Here is a 22,307-nt window from a genome sequence, read left to right on the forward strand (position 1 = left end):
CGGTCAGTGTGGGTTCATGTTTCTAGGAATTTGTCCACTTGGTCTAGTTTGTTGGTGTACAGTTGTTCCTAGTATCCTCTTATGATTGTTCTTATTTCTGTGGTCTCAGTAGTAATGCCCCCCCTCTCATTTCTGATTTTATTTATTTACATCTTCTCTCTTTTTTTCTTTCTCAATCTAGCTAAGGGTTTGTCCATTTTGTTGACCTCAAAGAACCAACTTTTGGGTTCGTTGATTCACTTTATTGTTTGTATTCTCTCCGTTTCATTGATTTCTGCTCTAATCTTTATTTCTTTGTTTCTGCTTGCTTTGTGATTAGTTTGCTGTTCATTTTCTAGTTCTTCCAGGTATACAGCCAGGCTTTTGATTTTAGCTCTTTCTTCTTTTTTAATATAAGCATTGAGGGCAATAAATTTCTCTCTTAGCACTGTCTTTGCTATATCTGATAGGTTTTTATATGTTGTGTTCTCATTTTCATTCGTCTTGAGATATTTACTGATTTTTCTTGCAGTTTCTTCTCTGACCTACTGATGATTTTTTTTTCTTTTTTTTTTTATTGACTTTGTAATAATATTACATTAAAAAAATATATATATGAGGTCCCATTGAACCCTACCACCCCCACCCCACCTCTCCCCCCCCAGCAACACTCCCTCCCATCATCATGACACATCCATTGCATTTGGCAAGTACATCTCTGGGCACCCCCGCACCCCATGGTCAACGGTCCACACCATGGCCCACACTCTCCCCCATTCCATCCAGTGGGCCCTGTGAGGATTTACAATGTCCGGTGATTGCCCCTGAAGCACCATCCAGGGCAGCTCCATGTCCCAAAGACGCCTCCACCTCTCATCTCTTCCTGCCTTTCCCCATACCCATCAGCCATCATGTCCACTTTTCTCAATCCAATGCCACCTTTTCTATGTGGACATTGGATTGGTTGTGTCCATTGCACCTCTATGTCAAGAAGAGGCTCAGATTCCACATGGATGCTGGATGCAATCCTCCCACTTTCAGTTGTAATCACTCTAGGCTCCATGGTGTGGTGGTTGTCCTTCTTCAACTCCATCTTAGCTGAGTGTGGTGAGCCCAATAAGTCAGATTGTAGGTGCTGGAGTCTGTTGAGGCTCAGGACCTGGCTATCACATTGTCAGTCCAGAGATTCAAATCCCCTAAATATATCTTAAACCCCGACACTAACTGCACCTCCAGCACATTAGCATGAAAGTCTTATGAAGAGAGATCCCATCTGAGTCCAGATTCATCACACATAAACACCATTTCCAAAGAGGGGCCATCTGACCTGGTAGTTAACCCCATCGGCCATGACCATAACTCCCATGGGTCTCTTTAGCCCTCGAAGGAACCGATATCTGGGGGTTGTATCTGCTTTATCTGTCTCTCAAACTCTGCTCAGTTGTGCATTGATGATTTTTTAAGAATGTGTTATTTGTGGAGCAGGTGTAGTTCAGGGGTTAAGTGCCTGCTTTGCATGCATGAGGTCCCAGGTTCAATACCCAGGACCTCCTAAAAAAAAAAAAGTGTGTTGTTAATTTCCATATATTTGTGAATTTTCCCTTTTTCTGCCCATATTGATTTCCAGCTTTATTCCATTATGATCAGAGAAAGTGGTTTGTACAATTGCAGTCTTTTCAAAGTTTTTGAGACCTGTCTTATGGTCCAACATATGATCTGTCCTGGAGAAGGATCCATGAGCACTTGAGAAGAATGTATATCCTGATGTTTTGAGGTGTAATGCTCAATAAATGTCTGGTAGGTCTAGTTCGTTTATCATATTATTCAAGCTCTCTGTTTCCTTATTTATCCTCTGTCCGGATGTTCTATCCAATGCTGAGACTGGTGTATTGAAGTCTCCAATTATTATTGTAGATATGCCTATTTCTCCCTTCAGTTTTGCCAGTGTGTGCCTCATGTATTTTGGGGCATCCATGTTAGGTTCATAAATATTTATTATAGTTCTTTCTTCTTGGTGAATTGTCCCCTTTATGAATATAATAACCTTCTTCATCTCTTTTAACAGTTTTGCATTTAAAATCTATTTTGTCCAATATTAGTACCGCTACTCCAAATCTTTTTTGGTTATTGTTTGTGTGGAATATCTTTTTCCAACTTTTCACTGTCAACCTGATTGTGTCTTTACATCTGCTCTTGTACACAGCATTTAAATGGCTTATATTTTTATCATCCATTTTGTCTATGTCTTTTATTTTTATTTTTTTTAAAGATTTATTTATTTATTTTAATTTCCCCCCCTCCCCTGGTTGTCTGTTCTTGGTGTCTATTTGCTGCGTCTTGTTTCTTTGTCCGCTTCTGTTGTCATCAGCGGCACGGGAAGTGTGGGCAGCGCCATTCCTGGGCGGGCTGCATTTTCTTTCGTGCTGGGTGGCTCTCCTTACGGGTGCACTCGTTGCGCGTGGGGCTCCCCTACATGGGGGACACCCCTGCGTGGCGCGGCACTCCTTGTGCGCATCAGCACTGCGCATGGGCCAGCTCGGGGTTTGAACTGCGGACCTCCCATGTGGTAAACGGACGCCCTAACCACTGGGCCAAGTCCGTTTCCCTATGTCTTTTAATTGGTGAGTTCAATCCAATAACATTCAATGTTATTACTGTAGAGGCTTTACTTGCTTCATCTATTTTATCCTTTGACTTTCCATTGTCATATCTTACTGTTGTCTCTCTTTTTGCCCTTTAAATTACCTTTACTGATAATCTTAGCTCCTGCCTTCCAGATGGGAGGTCCCAGGTTCCGTTCCCAGTGCCCTTTTCCGTTCTCTTCTCCTTCTGGGACACCTACAACTTGTATGTTTGTACGTTTCATTTTGTCATTCAATTCCCTGAGACCCTGTTCAGTTTTTTCCATTCATTTTTTGTCTCTTCTCCTGTCTTTTCAAGTTCAGCTGTTCTTTCCTTGATTTTACTTATTTGTTCTTTTTTCATTTCAAATATGCTGTTATATGCTTCTAATGTATTTTTTTTGTTTTAGGAAGTACTGGAAAGTGGACCTTGTACATGGGAAGCAGATGCTCAACCACTGAGCTGCATCCCTTCCCCAATGAGAGTTGGTTTTCTCGTTTGTTTTTATGAGGTATACCAGGGATCAAACCTGGGATCTTGTACATGGGAAGCAGGTACTCAACCACTTGAACTACATCCACTCCCCTTCTAATGTATTTTTTTTTTAATTTCTCTCCCCTTCCCCCCCAGTTGTCTGTTCTCTGTGTCCATTTGCTGCATGTTCTTTGTCCACTTCTGTTGTTGTCAGCGGCATGGGAATCTGTGTTTCTTTTTGTTGCGTCATCTTGCTTCATCAACGCTCTGTGTGTGCAGTGCCATTCTTGGGTAGGCTGAACTTTGTTTCGAGCCGGGCGGCTCTCCTTATGGGGCACGCTCCTTGCGCATGGGGTTCCCCTACGCAGGGGCACCCTTGCATGGCATGGCACTCCTTGCGCGCATCAGCACTGCGCATGGGCCTGCTCCACACGGATCAAGAAGGCCCGGGATTTGAACCGTGGACCTCCCATTTGGTAGATGGACGCCCTAACCACTGGACCAAATCAGCTTCCCTGTATTATTTTTTTAAATCTTTTTACATGTTCATACTATATCTAATGTATTTTTAATCTCATCTGTTATGTCTTTCATTCCCATAAGCTGTGTTACTTTTCTTTTCAGGGTTTCAAATTGTTCTTTATGTTCACACAGTGTCTTCTTAATATCCTTTATCTCTTTAGTCGCATTTTCCTGCAACTCCTTGAGTTGATTTAGGAGATTTGTGTGGATATCATTGATTAGTTGTCTTAAATCCTTGTCTCATCAGGATTTTTTATTTGTTCCTTTGGCTAGGCCATCATTTCCTGTTTCTTAGTATGACTTGTAATTTTTTGCTGATGTCTAGGCATGTGATTTTGTTGGTGAATTTACTCTGACAGTCACTTTCTCTCTCTTGCCTAGTGGTTTTGTTTCTTGGCTATTCTTCATTTTTTTTGTTTTGTTTTGTTTTGTTTTGAGGTACCAGGGCTGGGGATTGTACCAGGAAGCTTATATGTGGGAAGTTGGTGCTCAACCACTGAGCCATGTCACCTCCCCTGAGTTGGTTCCTTCATTCATTTGCTTGTTGTTTGTTTTTGTTTTAAGAAAGCACTAGGGGGAAACGGATGTGGCTCAGCTATTGGGCTCCTGTCTACCATATAGGAGGTCCAGGGTTCGATTCCCAGGGCTTCCTGGTGAAAGCAAGCTGGCCCATGCAGCGGAATGCTGGCCTGTGCGGCAAGCTGGCCCAAGCAGAGAGCTGGTGCAGCAAAATGATGCAACAAAAAGAGACAGAAAGGAGAGACAATAAGAGATGCAGCAGACCAGGTTGCTGAGGTGGCACAAGAGAATGATTGCCTCTTTCCCACTCCGGAAGGTCCCAGGATCGGTTCCCAGTTCTGCCTAAAGAGAAGACAAGCAGACACAGAAGAACACACAACATTCTTTATTACTTATTTATTTAAATAAATAAATAAGTCTTAGAGAAAAAAAAAAAAGAAAGCACTGGGAACTGAACCCAGGACCTCCCACGTGGGAAGCAGGCGTTCAACTGCTTGAGCCACATCTGCTCCCCCTTCTTTGATTTTTGGTTCAACTTATTCCAAGTCTATAATATTGCCCAGCTTAAGTTATTAAAATAGGGCCAGGGACCAACTAATGGATGCAGTTAGATCTAGGGAGTCTGGGGCATGAGAGACTCCCAAAAGCGGTTTTATCTTCTTGAGTTTCCCAGCCTGCCAGCAGATGGTGTTCTTCAGAGAATCTTTCCATCTCTTGAGCTGACATTTTTAAAGCAGGTTCTGCTGGCCAGACTCACTGACGAGAAACTGCTGTCTGCCCTCCACTGCACTCTCCCTTTTCCCAGGGAGGAAGATTTCTCTCCCCTCTCAGGTGGCTAAAGTGAGCCACAGGTTTTATCCAGGCTGCTTGCTTTGAGGGTGGGCACCATTCCCGGCTGCAGGTGTTCACAGTTTTCATTTCAGCTTCATCTCTGACCCTGATCCTCCTGGACCATGTGTAGCACTCTCCTGGTCTGCCGATCCCCAGAGCAGCTCCTTGGGCGGCTTTTTCCCTTCCTTTGTCGTTTTTGTAGGAGAGTTGAGCCCTGCCTACCTACTCTAATGCCATCTTCCCAGAAGTCTCTATTTTTATATAATTTTAATTAATTTAAATAACTACATGTGGCTGGCTAGAGGCTTCTATAGTGGCCTGTACAGGTCTAGAAGGTCACATATCAAGGTGTGAATGGTATTATCTCTGGGTGGTATGAAAGGTGTTTTGTTTTGGGCGTGTTTATCTGAAATAATTATCTGTTGATTATTTTTTCAACATTAAATTAGAAAAGTTTTTTCTCTTTTTAAAAAGTATGACCAGCCTTGTTTTGATAGTGAGTGCTTGTGGGAAAGAACAGACTATAAGCCCCATGAGGGCATAACCATGTTTATTCCTGTAACCATTTTATCTCTGACATCTAGCCCAATACCCCTAGAACCTGGAGTACTCTCAAAAATTATTTGTAGGAGAGAAACTGGAGAGAGAGGGGGTCGAAAGACCTGGTGAGAAGGACCTGGAGTTTGATTTAATTTTATAGGTATTAGGGACCCATTGAGGGCTTTTTAGCTGGAGAGTAAAATAATGGAGGCTTCATTTTAGAGGGATTCCTGTGTGGGGTGAATTGGTAGCATGAGACCTTAGCAGGCAGAAGGAGCGGTTACACCTCAAAGTACATGGGACAATGGTGGTAGATTTGGAAAGAGGAATATATAGAACCTAGTGAGTGACTGGACATGTTGGAGGAAGGAGAGAGAAATCATGGGCTGACAAGAGAAAATGAGGTCCTGTCCCAGTTGGAAGGTGGGAAGGTGTAATAGTGTGGGGACTCCATACCACAAGACCCAAGGGATTTGTCATCTCTGTGCCCTTTGAGGCCATAGCACATTGCTCTTAATTTGTTTATGATAGGGTCATAAATTATATTTCGTTAAGAAAAGTCTGGCAGAAAAATACTGTTACCATATAAATATTAACTCCTTTTCAGGAGAGAAACTGCTTCTGCTGCAAAACACAATCTGTAGAACTTGAGGCAAGCTTTGTATCCATTTATTGGTGGGAAGTCCTTGTGAATTCATGTCAGAGTTCAGAAATTGAGATAGTAATGTGCTTGGTGTAACAAAAGCACAGTCACATGGCCTGGGGGCTAAAACTGCCAGTCACTCGTATGAAACCATCTTAGTCCCTCCTTTGCCAACCCATTTCTTTTCTGGTGTTTCTCTATTAACAGAATATCGTACCGACTCCAGTGAAAATCAAGCTGATAGATATGCTTTCTGAAGCAGGACTCCCTGTTATAGAAGCCACCAGCTTTGTGTCTCCCAAGTGGGTTCCCCAGGTGAGCCCTAGCCCTCAGTGAGAGGTGTTTCTCAGGTGAGAGGGATGAGAGGTTCTGCGTTTGCCCTGAAAGTAAGTAGAAGTAGGGAACATCGGCTTCTGGGTTCCTGGCTTTGAGAGGTCTCAGGTTGGTCATGGTAGAGTGATGCAGCAACAAGAACATGACCTGGGGATCAGAAGGCTTAGGTGCAACGTTGGCTTTGCCCGTGACCTGCTAGGTGACCTTGCTGAGGCTTCTCCCTCTTCAGGTTGAAGGTGACTTCTCAGGGTTCTCCTGGCTCTGGAAGTCTGTTCTAAATGTGCCTGTCCTTGGTTTCTGCATTTGTGAAAGGGGAAGACAGGTGACTTCTGCTTCATAGAAATGGTCAAATGGAGAAGAAAGACCCTGTTTAAAATTGGGTGTTAGGGAGCAGATGTGGCCCACACAGTTGAGTGCCCACCTCCCACATGGGAGGTCCCAAGTTGGGTTCCCAGTGTCTCCTAAAGAAAAAACAGACAATAAGCAGACAACAAGCAAAAACAATGAGCAGACAAATGAGAGAGCCATCTTGGGTAGGGGGGAAGGGAAGTGGGTGTTAGATAAGACATGGAATGTCCAGCCCAGGGCAGGGCTCAGAATGAGTTCCCAGGAAAGGGCTGATTTTCTGATTACTGCCGTTACTCCTTATGTAAAACTGGCAGAATTAGCCATGTAAGAAATTGGGCTATCACCCAAACCAGGAGCCTCCTGGCCCATCAGTAGTCAAACAACTAGTAAAAGCTTTGGTGAAACTGCTCTGCAGGATCCATTCTCCAGGGGTTCTGGAGAACAGAGATTTTGCAATAAAAAGTTTTTCTCTTAACTCAACTCTGACTGCCCTTGATGATGACTCGGCAGTGTCTTCTTTCACTTTCAGATGGCTGACCATGCTGAAGTCTTGAAGGGCATTCAGAAGTTTCCTGGCATCAACTACCCAGTCCTGACCCCAAATCTCAAAGGTTTCGAGGCAGCAGTAAGAGAAAGCTCGTTGGCAGGGGCTCCTGAAGTGCACCTGACTGCGTTGGTCCCTGCCATGTCTCTGGGCCCCAGTCCCCTGTCCTGGGGTGTCTGCACAGCTTGTCTCCCATGGTGAAAAGCACCGTCAGACAGACCTGAGGGCATCCCTGGCTTGGCCACTTCCAGCTCTGAGATTTTGACCCCTCTGAAACTCATGTTTTTCCTTTAAAATAGGACTAATAATTGTATTAAAGTTGCGAGGATCTCTGCAGATAGGCTGTATATAAATCATATAAGTTGCTTAGCAAGAGCCTGGTATAAGGTAAGTGATGAGTAAATGTTAGCTCTTGTTATTACCCACGTTCTCTTTGGAGAAAGGTAACCAGCTTTCCACAAGAGTTTTAACAGTAGTTGCTGGTGTCTGCCACCTTTCTTATACATGTTGACCAGAACAGCATTAAGGGGTAGTTTCTCCATTTAGGCAAAAAACTTTCAAGACCAGGGTGGTTATGGCAGTAGCGAAGAAAAATAAGATGGATTTTTTTTCAGTAGAAATATAATTCACATACATAAAATTCATTGTAAGACAAGTTTTTTTGCAGCTCTTTGTCAGTGTTCTCAGAAAATGCTGAAAGGAATTCCCCTGGCTGTTGGCAGGTTGCTGCTGGTGCCAAGGAAGTGTCCATCTTCGGAGCTGCCTCGGAGCTCTTCACCAAGAAGAACATCAATTGCTCCATCGATGAGAGTTTGCAGCGGTTTGACGAAATCTTGAAGGCAGCTCGGGCCGCTGGGATTTCCGTGCGAGGGTAGGTGAGCCCACCGTGCTGCTACACATCTTCTCAGGACCTTTCTGGAATGGGGCTAGGGTCTGCCTCTGGCGATCCCTACCCCCACCCCAAATTCCTTTCCCTGGGAGAGGGCAGTCCGAGCTCCATACCACATCTTTTTCCACGTGAATGTGGTCAGAAGAAATCCTAATAAGTGCTTTCTCTCAAACCTGAATTTTGGGTCAGTTCAGCAGCGAGGGTTATGAAGGATCTTGCAGGACGTGACACTAAAGCGGGGGCTGGTAGAGGTCAGGCTATGCTGGCTTCACCACCAACGTCTCACACATCCCTGATGACTCCCCTGGGTCTCCAAGTTGCCAATATCGCATCTTTAATAGCAGTACTGCCAGACTCTACATGCTTCAGCTAATGGAAACCCCACTACAGCCCCACAAAGAGGGGGCTAGCCACACTTTACAGATGACAGAACTGAGGCTCAGAAAGGATGAGGAGCCTACCGTAAGGTCACAGCTGTCCAAATTGCAGCCGGAGCAGTCTTTCAAAAGTGCATATCTAATCACATCACTTCCTGGTTAAATGACTCTCTAAGGTCAGATAATTTCACCATGGCTTTTTTTTTTTTTTTCTTTAAAGATTTCTTTCTTTCCTTCTTTCTTACCGCCCTCCCCCCCCCCCCCCCACCTCTTTTGTCTGCTCTCTTTGTCCATTTGCTGTATGTTCTTCTGTATCTGCTTGTCTTCTCTTTAGGCAGCACTGGGAACCGATCCTGGGACCTTCTGGAGTGAGAGAGAGGAGCTCAATCTCTTGCGTCACCTCAGCTCCCTGGTCTGCTGTGTCCCTTATTATCTCTCCTCTATGTCTCTTTTTGTTGTGTCATCCTGCTGCACCGGCTCTCTGCTCAGGCCAGCTTGCTGCATTGGCCAGCACTCCATGCGGGCCAGCTCACCATGTGGGCCAACTTGCCTTCAGCAGGAGGCCCTGGGAATCGAACCCTGGACCTCCCATATGGTAGCTTGAGCCACATCTACTCTCTCACCACGGCATTTAAGAACTTGGGAGTTTGGCGCCTGCTACTTTCTGCAGCCTCATTGTTCATTGTTCCCCACTGGCTCTGCTGCTTCTGCTCAGTACACTCCAGCCGAACTGGAACTCCTTCCATTTGTCACATGCCCCCACTCTTTCTTGTCTCTGTACCCTCTTCCCCCTTCTTGGGACTAACCCCAGCTCACCCTATAGGTCCTCTCATGGATGCCAGTTTCTCCAAGTAGTTTTCTCTACCTCTCCTCTGGGATTCCTGAAATCCTATACATAGCATTTAGCTGGTTGAGGCATCTGCTTTTCTTCTTTAGGAGGCATCAGGAACCAAACCCAGGACCTCCCATGTGGGAGGAGGGTGCCCAGTTGCTTGAGCCACATCTGCTTCCCCTTATCAGTCTTGTTCAGTGCTTTATGCCCAGTGTTTGGCACATAGTAGGCAACTCAGTAAATACCAGTTGGATGAATGGATGAAAGAATCAATCCTCTGGCAACTCACTGGAGCAGCTCACCCCATGGTCATCAGGCCAGCACAGCTTCCTGCTGACTCCTATCTAACCAAGCTCTGGTTCCTGCCTTTGGTTCCGTCTGGTCCTTGGTCTCCTCCTGTGAATACTGGCCCCAGCTGCCCTCGTCCATAGTTCTGCTCTACCTCACTCTGTGTGGCTTGGGTTCCTGCTGATATTGCCCTCTCTAGTTTCTGTTCTTGGCTGGCCTTTGACTCTTGTAAATCCTTGGCTGCCTCGCCTGCTTCCAGAATGATAGGCCTCTTAGCTCCCTCCTGCCCTTGTCTGGCTCTCTTGCCCCTCCTCCTGGTGCCACCTCTGTTGTAGCATTTGCCCTTCTGCCCCACCCAGGCATTCTGCCTGTGGCCCAGCCTCAGAGTTTGATTACTGCCTCCCAGGGATGTGTGTCAAGCAGCCACCCTGCCTCCGCCCTACTGGCCAGAGGGCTCAAGGGGACTGATTTCCTCCTCCCTCTCTTCCTGCAGGTATGTGTCCTGCGTGCTGGGATGCCCCTATGAAGGAAAGATCTCCCCGGCTAAAGTAGCGGAGGTGTGTGTGGGGGGCAGGGCTTTGTGAGGGCCGCCCACCTTGCCTACCCCTGAGCGCAGGCTCCTCTAACCCCCCTCGCCTGGTGGGTCACTGATTGCATTCCTCCATCCAGCTGTTTGTGAAGCACCCTGTTCCCCATGGGCGCAGCTCTGTGTTTGCTTCCTGGAGGCCCACCTCCTCGCCAGTCAGGTAGTCTCTGAAACCCTTCCTTCTCCCCCAGAGTGAAGGCCTCTGGTTCCGTTTCCAGGTTGAGGTCCGTCAGCAGGTAATGGTGTGCACCTGCGGTGTGCAGACCTCTGAGGAGGGAACCCTCAGGAGCAAAGCCCAAGACTTCCTGCAGACCAGGGTGGGAGAAGCCCCACCTGACCCCCTCTGAGCAGGAGCCATTCAACACTGAAAAGAGCACAGTGCAGGGACTGATTTTGAGAAACCCACAAGCTTAAGTCATGTAATCCTTAAAACCTCCATGCAAATTTGGCTTTATTTTTCCATTTCATAGTTGAGGAAACAGAATAATTGTCCATATAGCCAATGGTTAAATGGTAAAGCCAATTTGTCTACCTCCTGTGCCCACTGGCTCTTCTCACACCACCATGTGACGTCCAGACGTGGGGAATGCTAACATAGCAGCTGCTCATTGACAGTGGCTGCTATGCTCCAGGTCTTGGCCTCATGTTGCCTCCAGTTCTCACTCTCATTCTGAAGGGGTCATCACCATTTTTCTGAAGCAGAATTAAACTCAGAAAAGTTAAGTCCCTTGCCCAAGGCCCCACAGCTAGTGAGCAGCAGAACTGGGATTTGACTCTGGCATCATGCAACTCCAGAGGCCTGCTCCTTCCTCCTCTGCATCCTTCCACCTCCTGAAGGAGGCTAGCTCCCCTCCTTACCATGCTGCCTGCTTGGGCACTAGGGAGCCAGGGGGTCACTATTTCATCTCTCCGGCAGCTCATGGGTGAGTGTATCCACATCCCTGGCCCTACCCCATCCGTCCTCTGCCTTATTTGGCAACAAGGCAAGGGGCAGCAGTTCCTCAGGTGGGGCTTAGGCCACTCTGGTTTTGCAGTGATTTTAGGGATATGCAAATGAACTTCTAAAAATGTGAACAGTTACATATCTCTATTAAAAATATATGACTGACACCTCAGAGCCATGATAATGTAGGTCTTAATTGCCGAGGATAGAGCTTCATGAAAGGAATTAGTTTTCCTGATTCCAGTACCTGGACACGACACCACGTATGAAGGTGAAAGTGAAGGGCTGAAATTTCAGTCTCCGGGTGTCATGAGAAAAGCCAGAGGTTGGAGCCCCAGGGCCTGCACCAGTGACCTGCTCTGCTCCTTTAAGCCTCAGCCTCCTGCTCAGGCAAATGAGGCGTTTCATTCCCATGCAAACTGGCCGTGCTCTGGGAGACCGTGGTGTCCTCCAAGGGACTCCTTGCTTCCCCAGGTTGCCAAGAAGTTGTATTCGATGGGCTGCTACGAGATCTCCCTGGGGGACACCATCGGCGTGGGCACCCCAGGGGTCATGAAGGACATGCTATCTGCTGTCATGCATGAGGTGCCTTTGGCGGCCCTGGCTGTCCACTGCCATGACACCTATGGACAAGCCCTGGCCAACACCCTGATGGCACTGCAGGTAAGCAGGAGAATGGTCCGTCCTCCCTATATTAGGGTTTCCTAGGAAAACAATCAACAGGAGATATCTGTAAATAGTATGAGATTTAATAAAATTGTCTCCGCCCTGGGGATGTAGAAGCCTAAGTTGCGTAGGGTAGGCTGCAAGCCAGGGACGCCAGTGAAGGTCCTTGATGAGTTCCCCAGGAGAGGCTGTCCAGAGCAGAGATGGGAGTTACCCGTCTGAATGCTGAAATCACTTCTCCTTCTCCTTCAGCTGATTGAATGAGACGTCCCTCATTGCCGAAGGCAGTCTCCTTAGTGGGTTGTAGATGTTATCAGCCCTCTATGCAGTCAACTCACTGATGACTCAAGTCCATGAAATGCCATTGTATTGCAGTTAGTCCATTGCTTGTTTGATCAAACAACTGGGCACCATTACCTGGCAGAGTTGACATATTAGCCTAACTGTCACACTCCCAGAGAGCAGGGCATAGGGTACCTTGGTTTCTTTTATTTCTTTCAGCATTTACTGATGCCCTTCTGCCAGACCCTGAGCTGGACATGCAGACCCAGGCATGGCACCCCTTCCCTGAAACGTGCCCACAGTCGGTCTATTAGGGGAGTCAGCCGAGGGAATTACATGCCAATCCTAAGGCAGTATTACAAATGTCATGAAGGGAGGAAGCACAGGGCTGAGGAGGGCCGGGCCTCCCCCCAGCTGGGGAGGTCATAGCATTTGCCAGAAGAAGTAAGGCCTGAGTGATGAAGGGTGCGAGGGAGTTAAGCAGTTGAAAAGGAAAGAGGAAAGGTGACTAGGCAGAGCTGCATGGTAAGAATGCCCAGTAGAGAGGGTTTCCTTTGAGGTTTACTTCCAGAGGGCTGGCCCAGAATGAGGACTCCATGGGCTGGCAGCCACATAGAAGAAAAGTTCTTGGTGTCTGACCACAGGCTACCTTGCTGGACAGCATTCTCATGCACCATCTTCAGGTTAGCCAAGACAATCCTGACCTCCTCTTTTTATGCTCTCAAGTAGTATCCTAGGACTTCATGTCTCTGAACCAAATGATTCTAGTACTTTCCAGGTCTTTTCTTCAGAGTTGTGGTTGTCAAGGGTATGGTTTGTGGCTGTGCGATCTCAGTTTGCTCAGGTGCAGTGGGAACAAGGGACAGGTGGTGGAAGAGGCTGTCAGGTGCGGAAGGCCAGATCAGGTGGGCCGGGGTTCTGGAGAATTTTGAACAGAGGAGTGGAGGGAAATGATCCTTCTGGCTGCTGTATGGGGAATAGACTGTGGGGGCTGGTGGAAGCAAAGGAACCAGTAATCCAGGTGAAAAGTTGGGGGCAGGGGGAGGCAGACTGTGGAGAAGCCGGTGTGTGGGAAGATAATTGGGAATTCATTTTTTAACGTGGGAAGTTTGAGGTACTTTTGAGCATCCAGCAGAACTGTTGAGGAGGCAGTTGTCTGTGTGAACCTAGATTTCAGGGAGAGTCTGGGCTGGTATAAACATTTTGGAGTCGTCAGCTTATAAATGGGTATTTAAAGCTATCAGGGAGTATGCGTGGATTGAGACACCATCTGAGGATCGAGCAGTGAGGGCTCCAACCTCTGAAGGTCGGGGAGGTGAGAAAGAGGCAGCAAAGACCAGCTGGAGACCTCAGGAGAGGCCAGCACTTTGGGAGGATGCCAGGAGGATGTGGGACCCTAGAAGCCACACGAGGGAAGCATTCCACAAGGATGCTGCCAAGAGGTCAAGGACAAAGAGGACTGACTATTAACCTTTGGATTTAGCTGCATGGAGGTCATCAGTGACCTAGAGCTGTTTCCAGAGAGATTTTAGGGACTGAAATCCATTTAAACTGGGTTCAAGGGAGAATTGAAGGAGGTAGTAAATAGGTTGGCTGTGTTTAGGACTTTTACTATGAATGGGAGCAAAGAAGTAGAAGGCTAGAAGGAATATGGGTTCCAAGAGGCATTTATTTGTAAAAGATGGAAGACACCCCAGTCTGCTGGCTTGAGAATGACCATTGGAGGGGGTAGCTTCTGTTGCAGGAGGGAAAGGAAAGACCTGATGGAGTGAACCCCTGGGCCAGTGAGAGGAATGCGGCCATGCACAGAGCAGAGGGGGTAGCCCTGGCTAGGAGCTCGGGGAGTCCCTCCCAGGCCGCGAGGAGAGATGGAGCCCGTGGGCCCAGATGCAGGCTGGTGGATAGATGTGATGGTGAGAGCCAGTGGAGACATCTCCTCTGTGTGTGCCTGTGTCCTCTTCAAAAGTGGAAGCAGCTGAGAGAGGATGTGAAGGAGGGGGCCGGAGGTCTGAGGAGAGCGAAAAGGCACCTGGGAGAGTGGAGAGGGATGGACTTAGGGAAGTGGAATAGAGCCCCTGTGAGGTTAGAGGACTGGAGTTAAGCTAGAGAAGACTTGGGGGTTGTGCATAGATGTTGCATGGTCTGAAATCTCAGCAGCGGGAGGGGGCTAGATTGGTGATCAGGAGGGGCCACTCTAACGAGGTGGCTTTTAGGCTGAGACCTAAAGGATGAGGAGTCCACCATGAAGGAATGGGGGACCACTATGCCAAGCAGAAGAAACTATGAAAAAAGACACACTGTTCCAGAAACGAAAAGGAAAAACACCTCTTTCAGGGAGATTTTCAACAGAATCATAAGCCAAAGGAATGCGTCCCTGTCCTAGTAGACAGGGAGCAGAGAGCTGGGTGGTTTGCGAGGCCCAGCGTTGCAGGCCCTGACCCCACCGTGACAGCCATGAAACATCCTTGTTTCCAGATGGGAGTGAGTGTTGTGGACTCTTCTGTGGCGGGACTTGGTGGCTGTCCCTATGCGCAGGGGGCATCGGGAAACCTGGCCACTGAGGACCTCGTCTACATGCTCACCGGCTTGGGCATCCTCACGGTAAGCCCATGCCCCCAGGTGACCACAGCCCTGAACCGACAGCTCTGCCGGGACGCAGAGGACAGAAGCTGATGGGGTTTTTTGTTTTGTTTGCTTGTTTTTGTTTTGTTTTATGGGAGGAGGTGGGTTAAAAGAGAAAGTGTGCCGGGTTTTAGGGGTAGCCTATGTTATGTTTTTGAGGCAGAGTGTGGCTGAGCGAGGCCATGAGCCTGGGCCTGAGCAGGCCATGCTCTCAGTGTAACTTCAGCAGTTCAGGTCTAGGAGGCACTAGGGTGGAGGGAAAGAGTTGAAAGGGGTCAGGTTCATGACCTGAAATGAGTCACTTCTCTCTGGGCCTCTGTTTTGTTCTCTGCAAAATAAGGGCAGTAGATTTAGAAGCCACCCAGCACTATCACAGAGTCAGGGCCCTAAGTGACATCAGAGCTTTGACCGTAGGCAAATTACTTCATCTCTCTGAGCCTAAAAAATGGGAATAACAATAGCAGCTATCTCTTAGAGCTGCTATGAAGATTAAGTAAGAAAATATAAGTACAGTGTTTAGCACACAGCCAAGCATCAGTAAATACAAGCTATTGTTCGGGACAGAGTATTTCCACTTGGCCCTTTTAGTTGGTGTTTTATTCCTACTGCTCTCTGCCTCACACTTGTACTTGAGTGCGCTATTTTTTTTATCACTGTGGGCCAGGCCGTGTGCTAGGCCCTAAAAATGGAAGACTGCACGAGACTGATGAGATCACTGCCCTTGTGGCAGCACTACAAATCACTACACCTGCCTGTGCACCTTATACAGGGGGAAACAGAGGGCTAACCCCACATGGTAGGAGAACACGACCTCCCAGGTAGCCTGTGCCCACTGTCAGAGAAACAGCCTATTTGTCTTCACCTTTACTTTTACTTTTTCAGTATCATAATTGTCTGTCCAGTGTGATGTTTCCCTGGATGTTGAGGGCATGTCATGACTTACTTCCTCCTCTCACTTGTTTCCCAAAGGGTGTAAACCTTCAGAAGCTCCTGGAAGCTGGGGCCTTTATCTGTCAGGCTCTGAACAGAAAAACCAGTTCCAAAGTGGCTCAGGCTACCTGTAAACTCTGAGTTCCTAAAGCCCTGGAACCGTGTGGGAATAGGGGCATGAGCTGATGATTTGCAGATGGGGACATGGAAATGAAATGAAATGAAAAGGAGCAGCACCTCACAGCCAGCTCTGCACATAGATCTCTCCAGGCAGAAAGGAGGTGAGGGGCAGGAGGAGCCGCTTGGCCTGCCAGACCTGAGCGAGAGGCTTTGGGGGCTGGAGATCTTCCTTCACCATGGAATCAAAGGCTGGGAGTTGAATGCATCCTCCTGAGGGCTTGGCCTGATCCCGGAGTCTCCTGTGTGGGTGAAATCTACCAGCTGGACCCTGCCGTGGCCTGGAACCATTGCTCTCTGACTTCTCAGGGTAAAGGGGCATGGAGGAGTTGACCCCCAAGCTGGCAGAGGGCATTTGCTGCAGGCATGAGGGCTGAGCTTTTGTGGTGGCCAACTGCCAAATCCAATATCACTAGAAATTCTCATGAGTGATACTTCCTCTGGATGTGATTTTTTTTTAAAGAGGTACTGGGGATTGAACCCATGGCTTCATCCATGTGAAGCAGGCACTCAACCACGGAGCTACACCCACTCCCCCCAATGTGAATTTTGAAAACCGCTTATGTGATTAAAGGCTAATGGCATAGAACCATTCCAGCATTCTGTTGTGTCTATGTGTGTATATATGAGAGTGGGGAGATTGGTGGGAAATAAACCATTTTGACAACATTGTGCTGAGATGAAAATGTAGACTGAACGTTTTTATTTATCACTAGATTACCCACTGAGCCCCAAATCCCTGGTGGAAACGCGCAAGCTTTGGGCTCAGGAGGGCTGCAGCAGTAGCTGGCCAGAACGCCCTGGAGAGGTGGTTTCTGAGGCTCTTGCCTCTGCGGCCAGGTCTGTTGTTCCACAGCATAAGCTCCCTGTGGGCAGCTGCCACCACGTGCTCTGGGCAGGCCTGGCCTCTCCGCCACCACGTGACCTGGGCATGCCTGGCCACTCCCTTCCTCTCACTGCCCTGGGCTGGCTGGCTGGCCAGGACCATTCCCAGGGCCTCAGGCTCTGGGGTCTGTCAGCCATCCTTGCTGGCCAGGGCCATTCCCAGGACCTTCCAGGCTCTCAAACACCCATGCTCCTAAGGTCGATGTCTTTGCTCAGGTTTCAGCACTTAGTATGTTGCAATGTTATATATGATTCTGTGGTCCACATTTTATTTATAAGCACATAAAACCATACTCTAATCTGCTTAAGTTAGGGCAGGCAGGGAGCAGGCAAACCATTTCCTGCAGTTGTGGCGGCTACAATTTGAGGACAGAACACTCAGCACTGGAATTCCTGTTTGAATTTCATCTGCTCTTCCCGAGCTCTTGGTTTTCATACCCGACATCCCGGAACCAGCGGACTCAGGGCAGGGGAAGAGCGACGACCCCCATTACCTTCAGTCAGCAGCCGCCTTTTGCCTTTGTTGCCCCTGCTTGCATATTTCATGCAAGACAATTTTAAGAAACGGTTAGGCAAACAAATCCCGGAAACCCGCGGTTGGTGGGCCTGGGGCCGAGGGGCTGCGGGAGGCCTGCGGAGGGGCCCGACGCCCGTCTCCGCCCAGGGGCACGATGGCCGGTAGGCGCCTTTCCTCCGCGGCCGCTCCCGGCACGGGATAGTACAGTCAACTCCTTCCCTTCATGGGAGAGCGCCTATAAGGCACCTCAAACCCCCAGGAGCCTTTTTGTCCTCCCGGCCCCCCGTAGTAGCCTTGTCCCCAGTGACACGTTTCCTTGGGGGCGTGGCAGGGGCGGGGCCGGGGTGGACCTCGGCTCTTAAAGGGGCCTCCGCTTTGGACGAGGGAGGCGGTACCGCTGGAACCAGCGCCGGCGAGATTCCGAGCAGGTTCGGGAGGCGAAAGCGGGATCTGGTGGTTCCGGAGGAGCGAGGTGGTCCGCGGGACGCGAGGGAGAATTTCGGGGGGGGGGGGGGGTCCGTGCCGCGTTCTGGGTGGAGTGCCGCCAAGGCCGGTCCGCCCCTCTGCTCCCAGTTCGCCGCCTGGGCTGGGGCTGCCGGTGTTCATTCATTCCCGGCCCGGGGCTTCGAGCCCGGCCCCTCCGACCCGCGGCTCGAATCCCAGCTGCACTGGAGCTCTCACTGCCCAACATCCCCTCCTCGCCATTACACAGACTGGGAAAACCGAGCTGGCCAGGTTACCCCGCGGGTCCGGGACGAAACTTGCCCCCACCCGGGGCCCTTACTCCACCGCTTTCCAGGAGTCCGGACGGTGGGTGGAGCTCGGTGGGGTGGTGGTGGGGGTGGAGGCCGCTTCGGCGTCGGCAGCTGAGTCCACCCGGAAGGCGTGCGGGGAAGGGCGAGTTGCTTGGGAAGAGAGCCTGAAGATCCGGATTCCAACCCAGCTATAACTGGCTGTGTGACCGGCCTAGGCAAATTACTTCACTTCTTCTGACCCTCAGTATTCTTTGAAAAGTGTCAGTAATGACACCTTCCTGGGCAGGATGTTGGGGGAATTGAGGAAACTCATGGGAAAGTACAGAGCCGGGCATTCAGTCAAGTGGGTTGGTGCTGGATGGGCCAAGAAGGGGGATGTGGCAGCCTGGAGGAGGGCGGCTGCGGGGGAGGCTGCACGGAATGAAAGGCCTCAGTGTCTGAGCCCCCCCACCCACCCCGCCCTCTATAGAGTTTGCTTAGGGCGGAGATGCACACCTGGCAGTGGAGACAGGGCCAAGGCCACGTCTACGCTGGCTCACCCAGTGTAACTTAAAGTTGGGTGGGATCCCAATTCCAAGCTAGAGTGACCAGGCGTGGCCCTCTCAGGGCTGGCGTTGGCAAAGGCCAAGCCAGTCTGCCTGCCCTGGGATAGGGTGGGGGTGGGGTCCACTCCAGGACCTAGCCTGGCAGAGGACCTCACTCTTGCCATCTGGTGTATTTCCAGCTTCCTCCCAGCTGACCCCTAAGGGAGAGTCAGGGGGTGCCCGAAGCAGGAGGTATTAGTCACTGAGCCAAGGAGCCAGTTTACACCTCATGAAGGCAGAGAAACTGGGAAGGCCAAGTCTGAGCAGACAGAACTCCTCCTTCTGGCTCCTGGGGTCCCAGTCCTGCTGCTGTGCTTCCCTCTCCTGCCCAGGTTGCTCTAGCTCCCAGACACCCTGAGGAAGGAAGTGTGGATCTTCACGTTCACCTCCCATTCCATCTTCCCAATCCTGGGTCAATTGGGGTTAGAAAATATGGCACCTGTGCATCAGTCTCCCTGCCTACACCATGTGGCAGACCTTTTAAGACAGCTCATTTAAGCCTCATGGTGCCATAGGAAATTTGTACAGTTATTGGCTCCATCTTATAGAGATGGAAACTGAGGCCAAGAAAGGACAAGTGATCTGCCCAAGGCCTAAGGCCAGAAAATGATGGTACCAAGACTTGAACCAGGGCTAACTCTAGAGCCACCCTTGTAACCAGAACACACTGATGCCTCCCTCCAAGGCAAGCTCACAGGACCAATTCCCCGGCTGGAAAGAGGGCCAGCACACGCAGCGTCAGCCACTCCTGAGACTGTGTCCTGGGCCAGGTGCGATGGCAGAGAAGGTGCTGGTAACAGGTGGGGCTGGCTACATCGGAAGCCACACGGTGCTGGAGCTGCTAGAGGCGGGCTACTCGCCTGTGGTCATCGACAACTTCCATAACGCCATTCGTGGTGAGCAGCAGGTGGTGGGGACTGGGACTTCTGGAGTGGATGGTGGAAGAAGTGTGCGTCTCCCTGGCTAGTCCCTTGGCAACCCCAATTCCATCTGTTCCTGTGATTTTGATGGCCTCTGTGTGCAACCAGGTGGGGACTCCATACCGGAGAGCCTGCAGCGGGTGCAGGAGCTGACTGGCCGCTCTGTGGAGTTTGAGGAGATGGACCTCTTGGACCAGGCAGCCCTGCAGCGTCTCTTCAAGAAGGTGGGGGCTTGTGGAGCGAGCATAGCTCAGTGGTTGAGCACCTGCTTCACATGTACGAGGTCCCAGGTTCAGTTCCAGTACCTCCTGAAAAAATTTTTTTTAAAAAGTGGGGGCTTGGTAGGCAGGCAGGGGTTACTGCCTGTAGAGCAATCTTTGACCCCCACTATACCTCTGCAGCACAGCTTTGGAGCAGTCATCCACTTTGCAGGGCTCAAAGCCGTGGGTGAGTCCGTACAGAAGCCTCTGGATTATTACAGAGTCAACCTGACGGGGACCATCCAGCTTCTGGAGGTGAGCGGCCTGGGCAGGGACACACACTGGGAGGGCCCTGAGCCTGGCAGGCAGGGCCAGCTGGCAGGCACACCCAACACAGGTGCAGGGCTGCATGTGAGCCAGACAGGGCCCAAGCTGCATCCTCTTGGACACACGCCTTTCTTCCCCTCTGAGCCTCAGTTTCCCTGTCTGTAAATGGATGCGCCCATAGTCCCAGCTCTGTGAGACAGAGGCCACTGACACTGCCCCTCCGTGACCAGATCATGCGGGCCCACGGGGTGAAGAACCTGGTGTTCAGCAGCTCAGCCACAGTGTATGGAAATCCCCAGTACCTGCCCCTGGACGAGGCCCACCCCACAGGCGGCTGTACGAACCCCTACGGCAAATCCAAGTTCTTCATCGAGGAAATGATCCGGGACCTGTGCCAGGCAGACAAGGTGAGGCCCCTCCTTGACCTGGCTGGCCCTGGCTCTGCCCATGGGCTCCTCCCATCAGCCTGAGGATGGCACCCTGAACCCAACCAGGAGAAAGCAAGGCTCAGAGAGGGCTGTGACTTGCCCCGGCCCACCCCTTGCTCACCTCTGGAGAGGGCGACCAGGAGTCGGGGGTGGGGTAGAGGGCGCTGGAAACAGCCAGAACACGCTGGCTCCTCGCCCCCAGCATGACCCATGTGCCCGCAGGCCTGGAACGCAGTGCTGCTGCGATACTTCAACCCCACAGGTGCCCACGCCTCAGGCCGCATCGGTGAGGATCCCCAGGGCATCCCCAACAACCTCATGCCCTATGTCTCCCAGGTAGGGGAGAAGGGAAGGGGCAAAGGAGGGGTGGCCCTCGGGTTGGGCTAAGGCAGGTGAGGGGGGTGGAAGGAGCTGACCTGACCTCTGCCCCCAGGTGGCCATCGGGCGACGGGAGGCCCTGAATGTCTTTGGCAATGACTATGACACAGAGGATGGCACAGGTGAGCCCAGGACCAGGAGGACCCAGGAGTGAGCAGGAGGGGAGCTCAAGGGGGACAGGCTGCACTGAGCCCCCTCCTCCTCGCAGGCGTCCGGGATTATATCCATGTCGTGGACCTGGCCAAGGGTCACATTGCAGCCTTGAGGAAGTTGAAGGAGCAGTGTGGCTGCCGGGTAGGGAAAGAAGGGGAAGCCCGGGAGGGAGGGAGGCCCAGGCCTGGGCCACAGGGGCCAACAGGGTGGTTGGTCCAGCCCCTTCCACTGGCCTCGTCTCCCGGCAGATCTACAACCTGGGCACCGGCACGGGCTATTCAGTGCTGCAGATGGTCCAGGCCATGGAGAAGGCCTCTGGGAGGAAGGTAGGCCAGCGCCCACCCCACCCAACTCAGCAGCATGCGCCTGGGGCCCCCTCCCTACACAGCACGCCAAGAGCCTCCCCGTCCACGGTCCCTGCTTGCTCTTCCCCACTAGGGGCACGTCCATGCCTCGAGGACCTGGCCAGCAGTGGGGTGAGGCCGCAGGCAGCTCAGGCTCAGCTACGCTCTGATCGCCCGCCTCCTCTCACAGATCCCGTACAAGGTGGTTGCCCGGCGGGAAGGCGATGTGGCTGCCTGTTATGCCGACCCCAGCCTGGCCCGGGAGGAGCTGGGCTGGACAGCAGTCTTAGGACTGGACAGGATGTGTGAGTACTGACCTCGACCTCTGACCCCGGGGCTGGCCCTAAGCCCTGGGAGAGATTTTGGGGCTAGGAAGAGGACAATCAGGTCTAGCCCTGGATGCCTTGGGCTGTCCCAGGTGGTGGGGGGCCCTGCATTCCAATGTGGACCCTGACCACACCCCGCCCACGGCAGGTGAGGACCTGTGGCGCTGGCAGAAGCAGAATCCTTCAGGCTTTGGTGGGCGGGCCTGAGGCCCCTCGCATCCCCTTGCTCGGACCAGACAAGGAAGAGAGGAACTGCCTGCTCCAGCCTCCAGCAGGAACCCAGGGACCCCAGAGCCTCTGGGCCCAAGCCAAGGCCTCTCCTACCACAAACCTCAGCTGGCCTGCTTAGCCCACCAGGCCTGAGCCCAGGGCTCCACTGACCAGGAGTAAGGGGTCTCCTAACGCCTATCTTGCCCTGGGTCGAGGACCACCAAAACGAGGGAGAGAGGCAGGACCTGGGACAAGACACCTCCTCCCTGATGCTATACTGCTATGAAGCTTTCCCAGGGATTTAAAGTAAAAGTTTTCTTACACTGGCCACTC

At 50.9% G+C, this 22,307-nt stretch overlaps 2 protein-coding genes across 12 annotated transcripts in view; both read left to right on the forward strand.

Annotated features, from left to right (window-relative positions):
- The window catches only part of HMGCL (3-hydroxy-3-methylglutaryl-CoA lyase), a 30,413-nt gene extending 13,866 nt beyond the window's left edge, over positions 1–16,547 (forward strand). For 2 of the 9 annotated variants that reach the window (XM_071217663.1, XM_071217664.1), the window contains 9 exons: positions 1,607–1,776; positions 3,011–3,155; positions 6,338–6,445; positions 7,341–7,436; positions 8,078–8,226; positions 10,235–10,298; positions 11,745–11,933; positions 14,694–14,819; positions 15,810–16,547. In XM_071217663.1, coding sequence (XP_071073764.1) covers positions 3,108–3,155; positions 6,338–6,445; positions 7,341–7,436; positions 8,078–8,226; positions 10,235–10,298; positions 11,745–11,933; positions 14,694–14,819; positions 15,810–15,911 — 882 coding nt within the window. In that variant the 5' untranslated portion in view covers positions 1,607–1,776; positions 3,011–3,107 and the 3' untranslated portion in view covers positions 15,912–16,547. Of the gene's footprint in view, positions 1–1,606; positions 1,777–3,010; positions 3,156–6,337; positions 6,446–7,340; positions 7,437–8,077; positions 8,227–10,234; positions 10,299–11,744; positions 11,934–12,437; positions 12,750–14,693; positions 14,820–15,809 lie in introns of those variants that run through there. The other 7 variants (XM_071217666.1, XM_071217667.1, XM_004465404.4 and 4 more) reach the window with 5 other exon arrangements.
- A 1,141-nt stretch (positions 16,548–17,688) lies between these two features.
- Positions 17,689–22,300, forward strand: GALE (UDP-galactose-4-epimerase). Of its 3 annotated transcripts, none has more exons than XM_004465412.4 (11): positions 17,689–17,777; positions 19,374–19,584; positions 19,717–19,832; positions 20,010–20,123; positions 20,366–20,542; positions 20,786–20,899; positions 20,997–21,063; positions 21,150–21,235; positions 21,343–21,420; positions 21,629–21,743; positions 21,913–22,300. In XM_004465412.4, the coding sequence occupies exons 2-11, from the start codon at positions 19,464–19,466 to the stop codon at positions 21,969–21,971; spliced, it is 1,047 nt and encodes a 348-aa protein (XP_004465469.1). In that variant the 5' UTR covers positions 17,689–17,777; positions 19,374–19,463; the 3' UTR covers positions 21,972–22,300. The 3 variants fall into 3 exon arrangements, with proteins under 3 accessions (XP_004465469.1, XP_004465468.1, XP_023446594.1); XM_004465411.5 differs by having other exon boundaries at positions 17,694–17,821; XM_023590826.3 differs by lacking the exon at positions 17,689–17,777 and adding an exon at positions 17,944–18,159.
- The last annotated feature ends 7 nt before the right edge of the window (positions 22,301–22,307 follow it).

Source organism: Dasypus novemcinctus, chromosome 9 (assembly GCF_030445035.2).
Source record: "Dasypus novemcinctus isolate mDasNov1 chromosome 9, mDasNov1.1.hap2, whole genome shotgun sequence".
Lineage (NCBI taxonomy): Eukaryota > Metazoa > Chordata > Mammalia > Cingulata > Dasypodidae > Dasypus > Dasypus novemcinctus.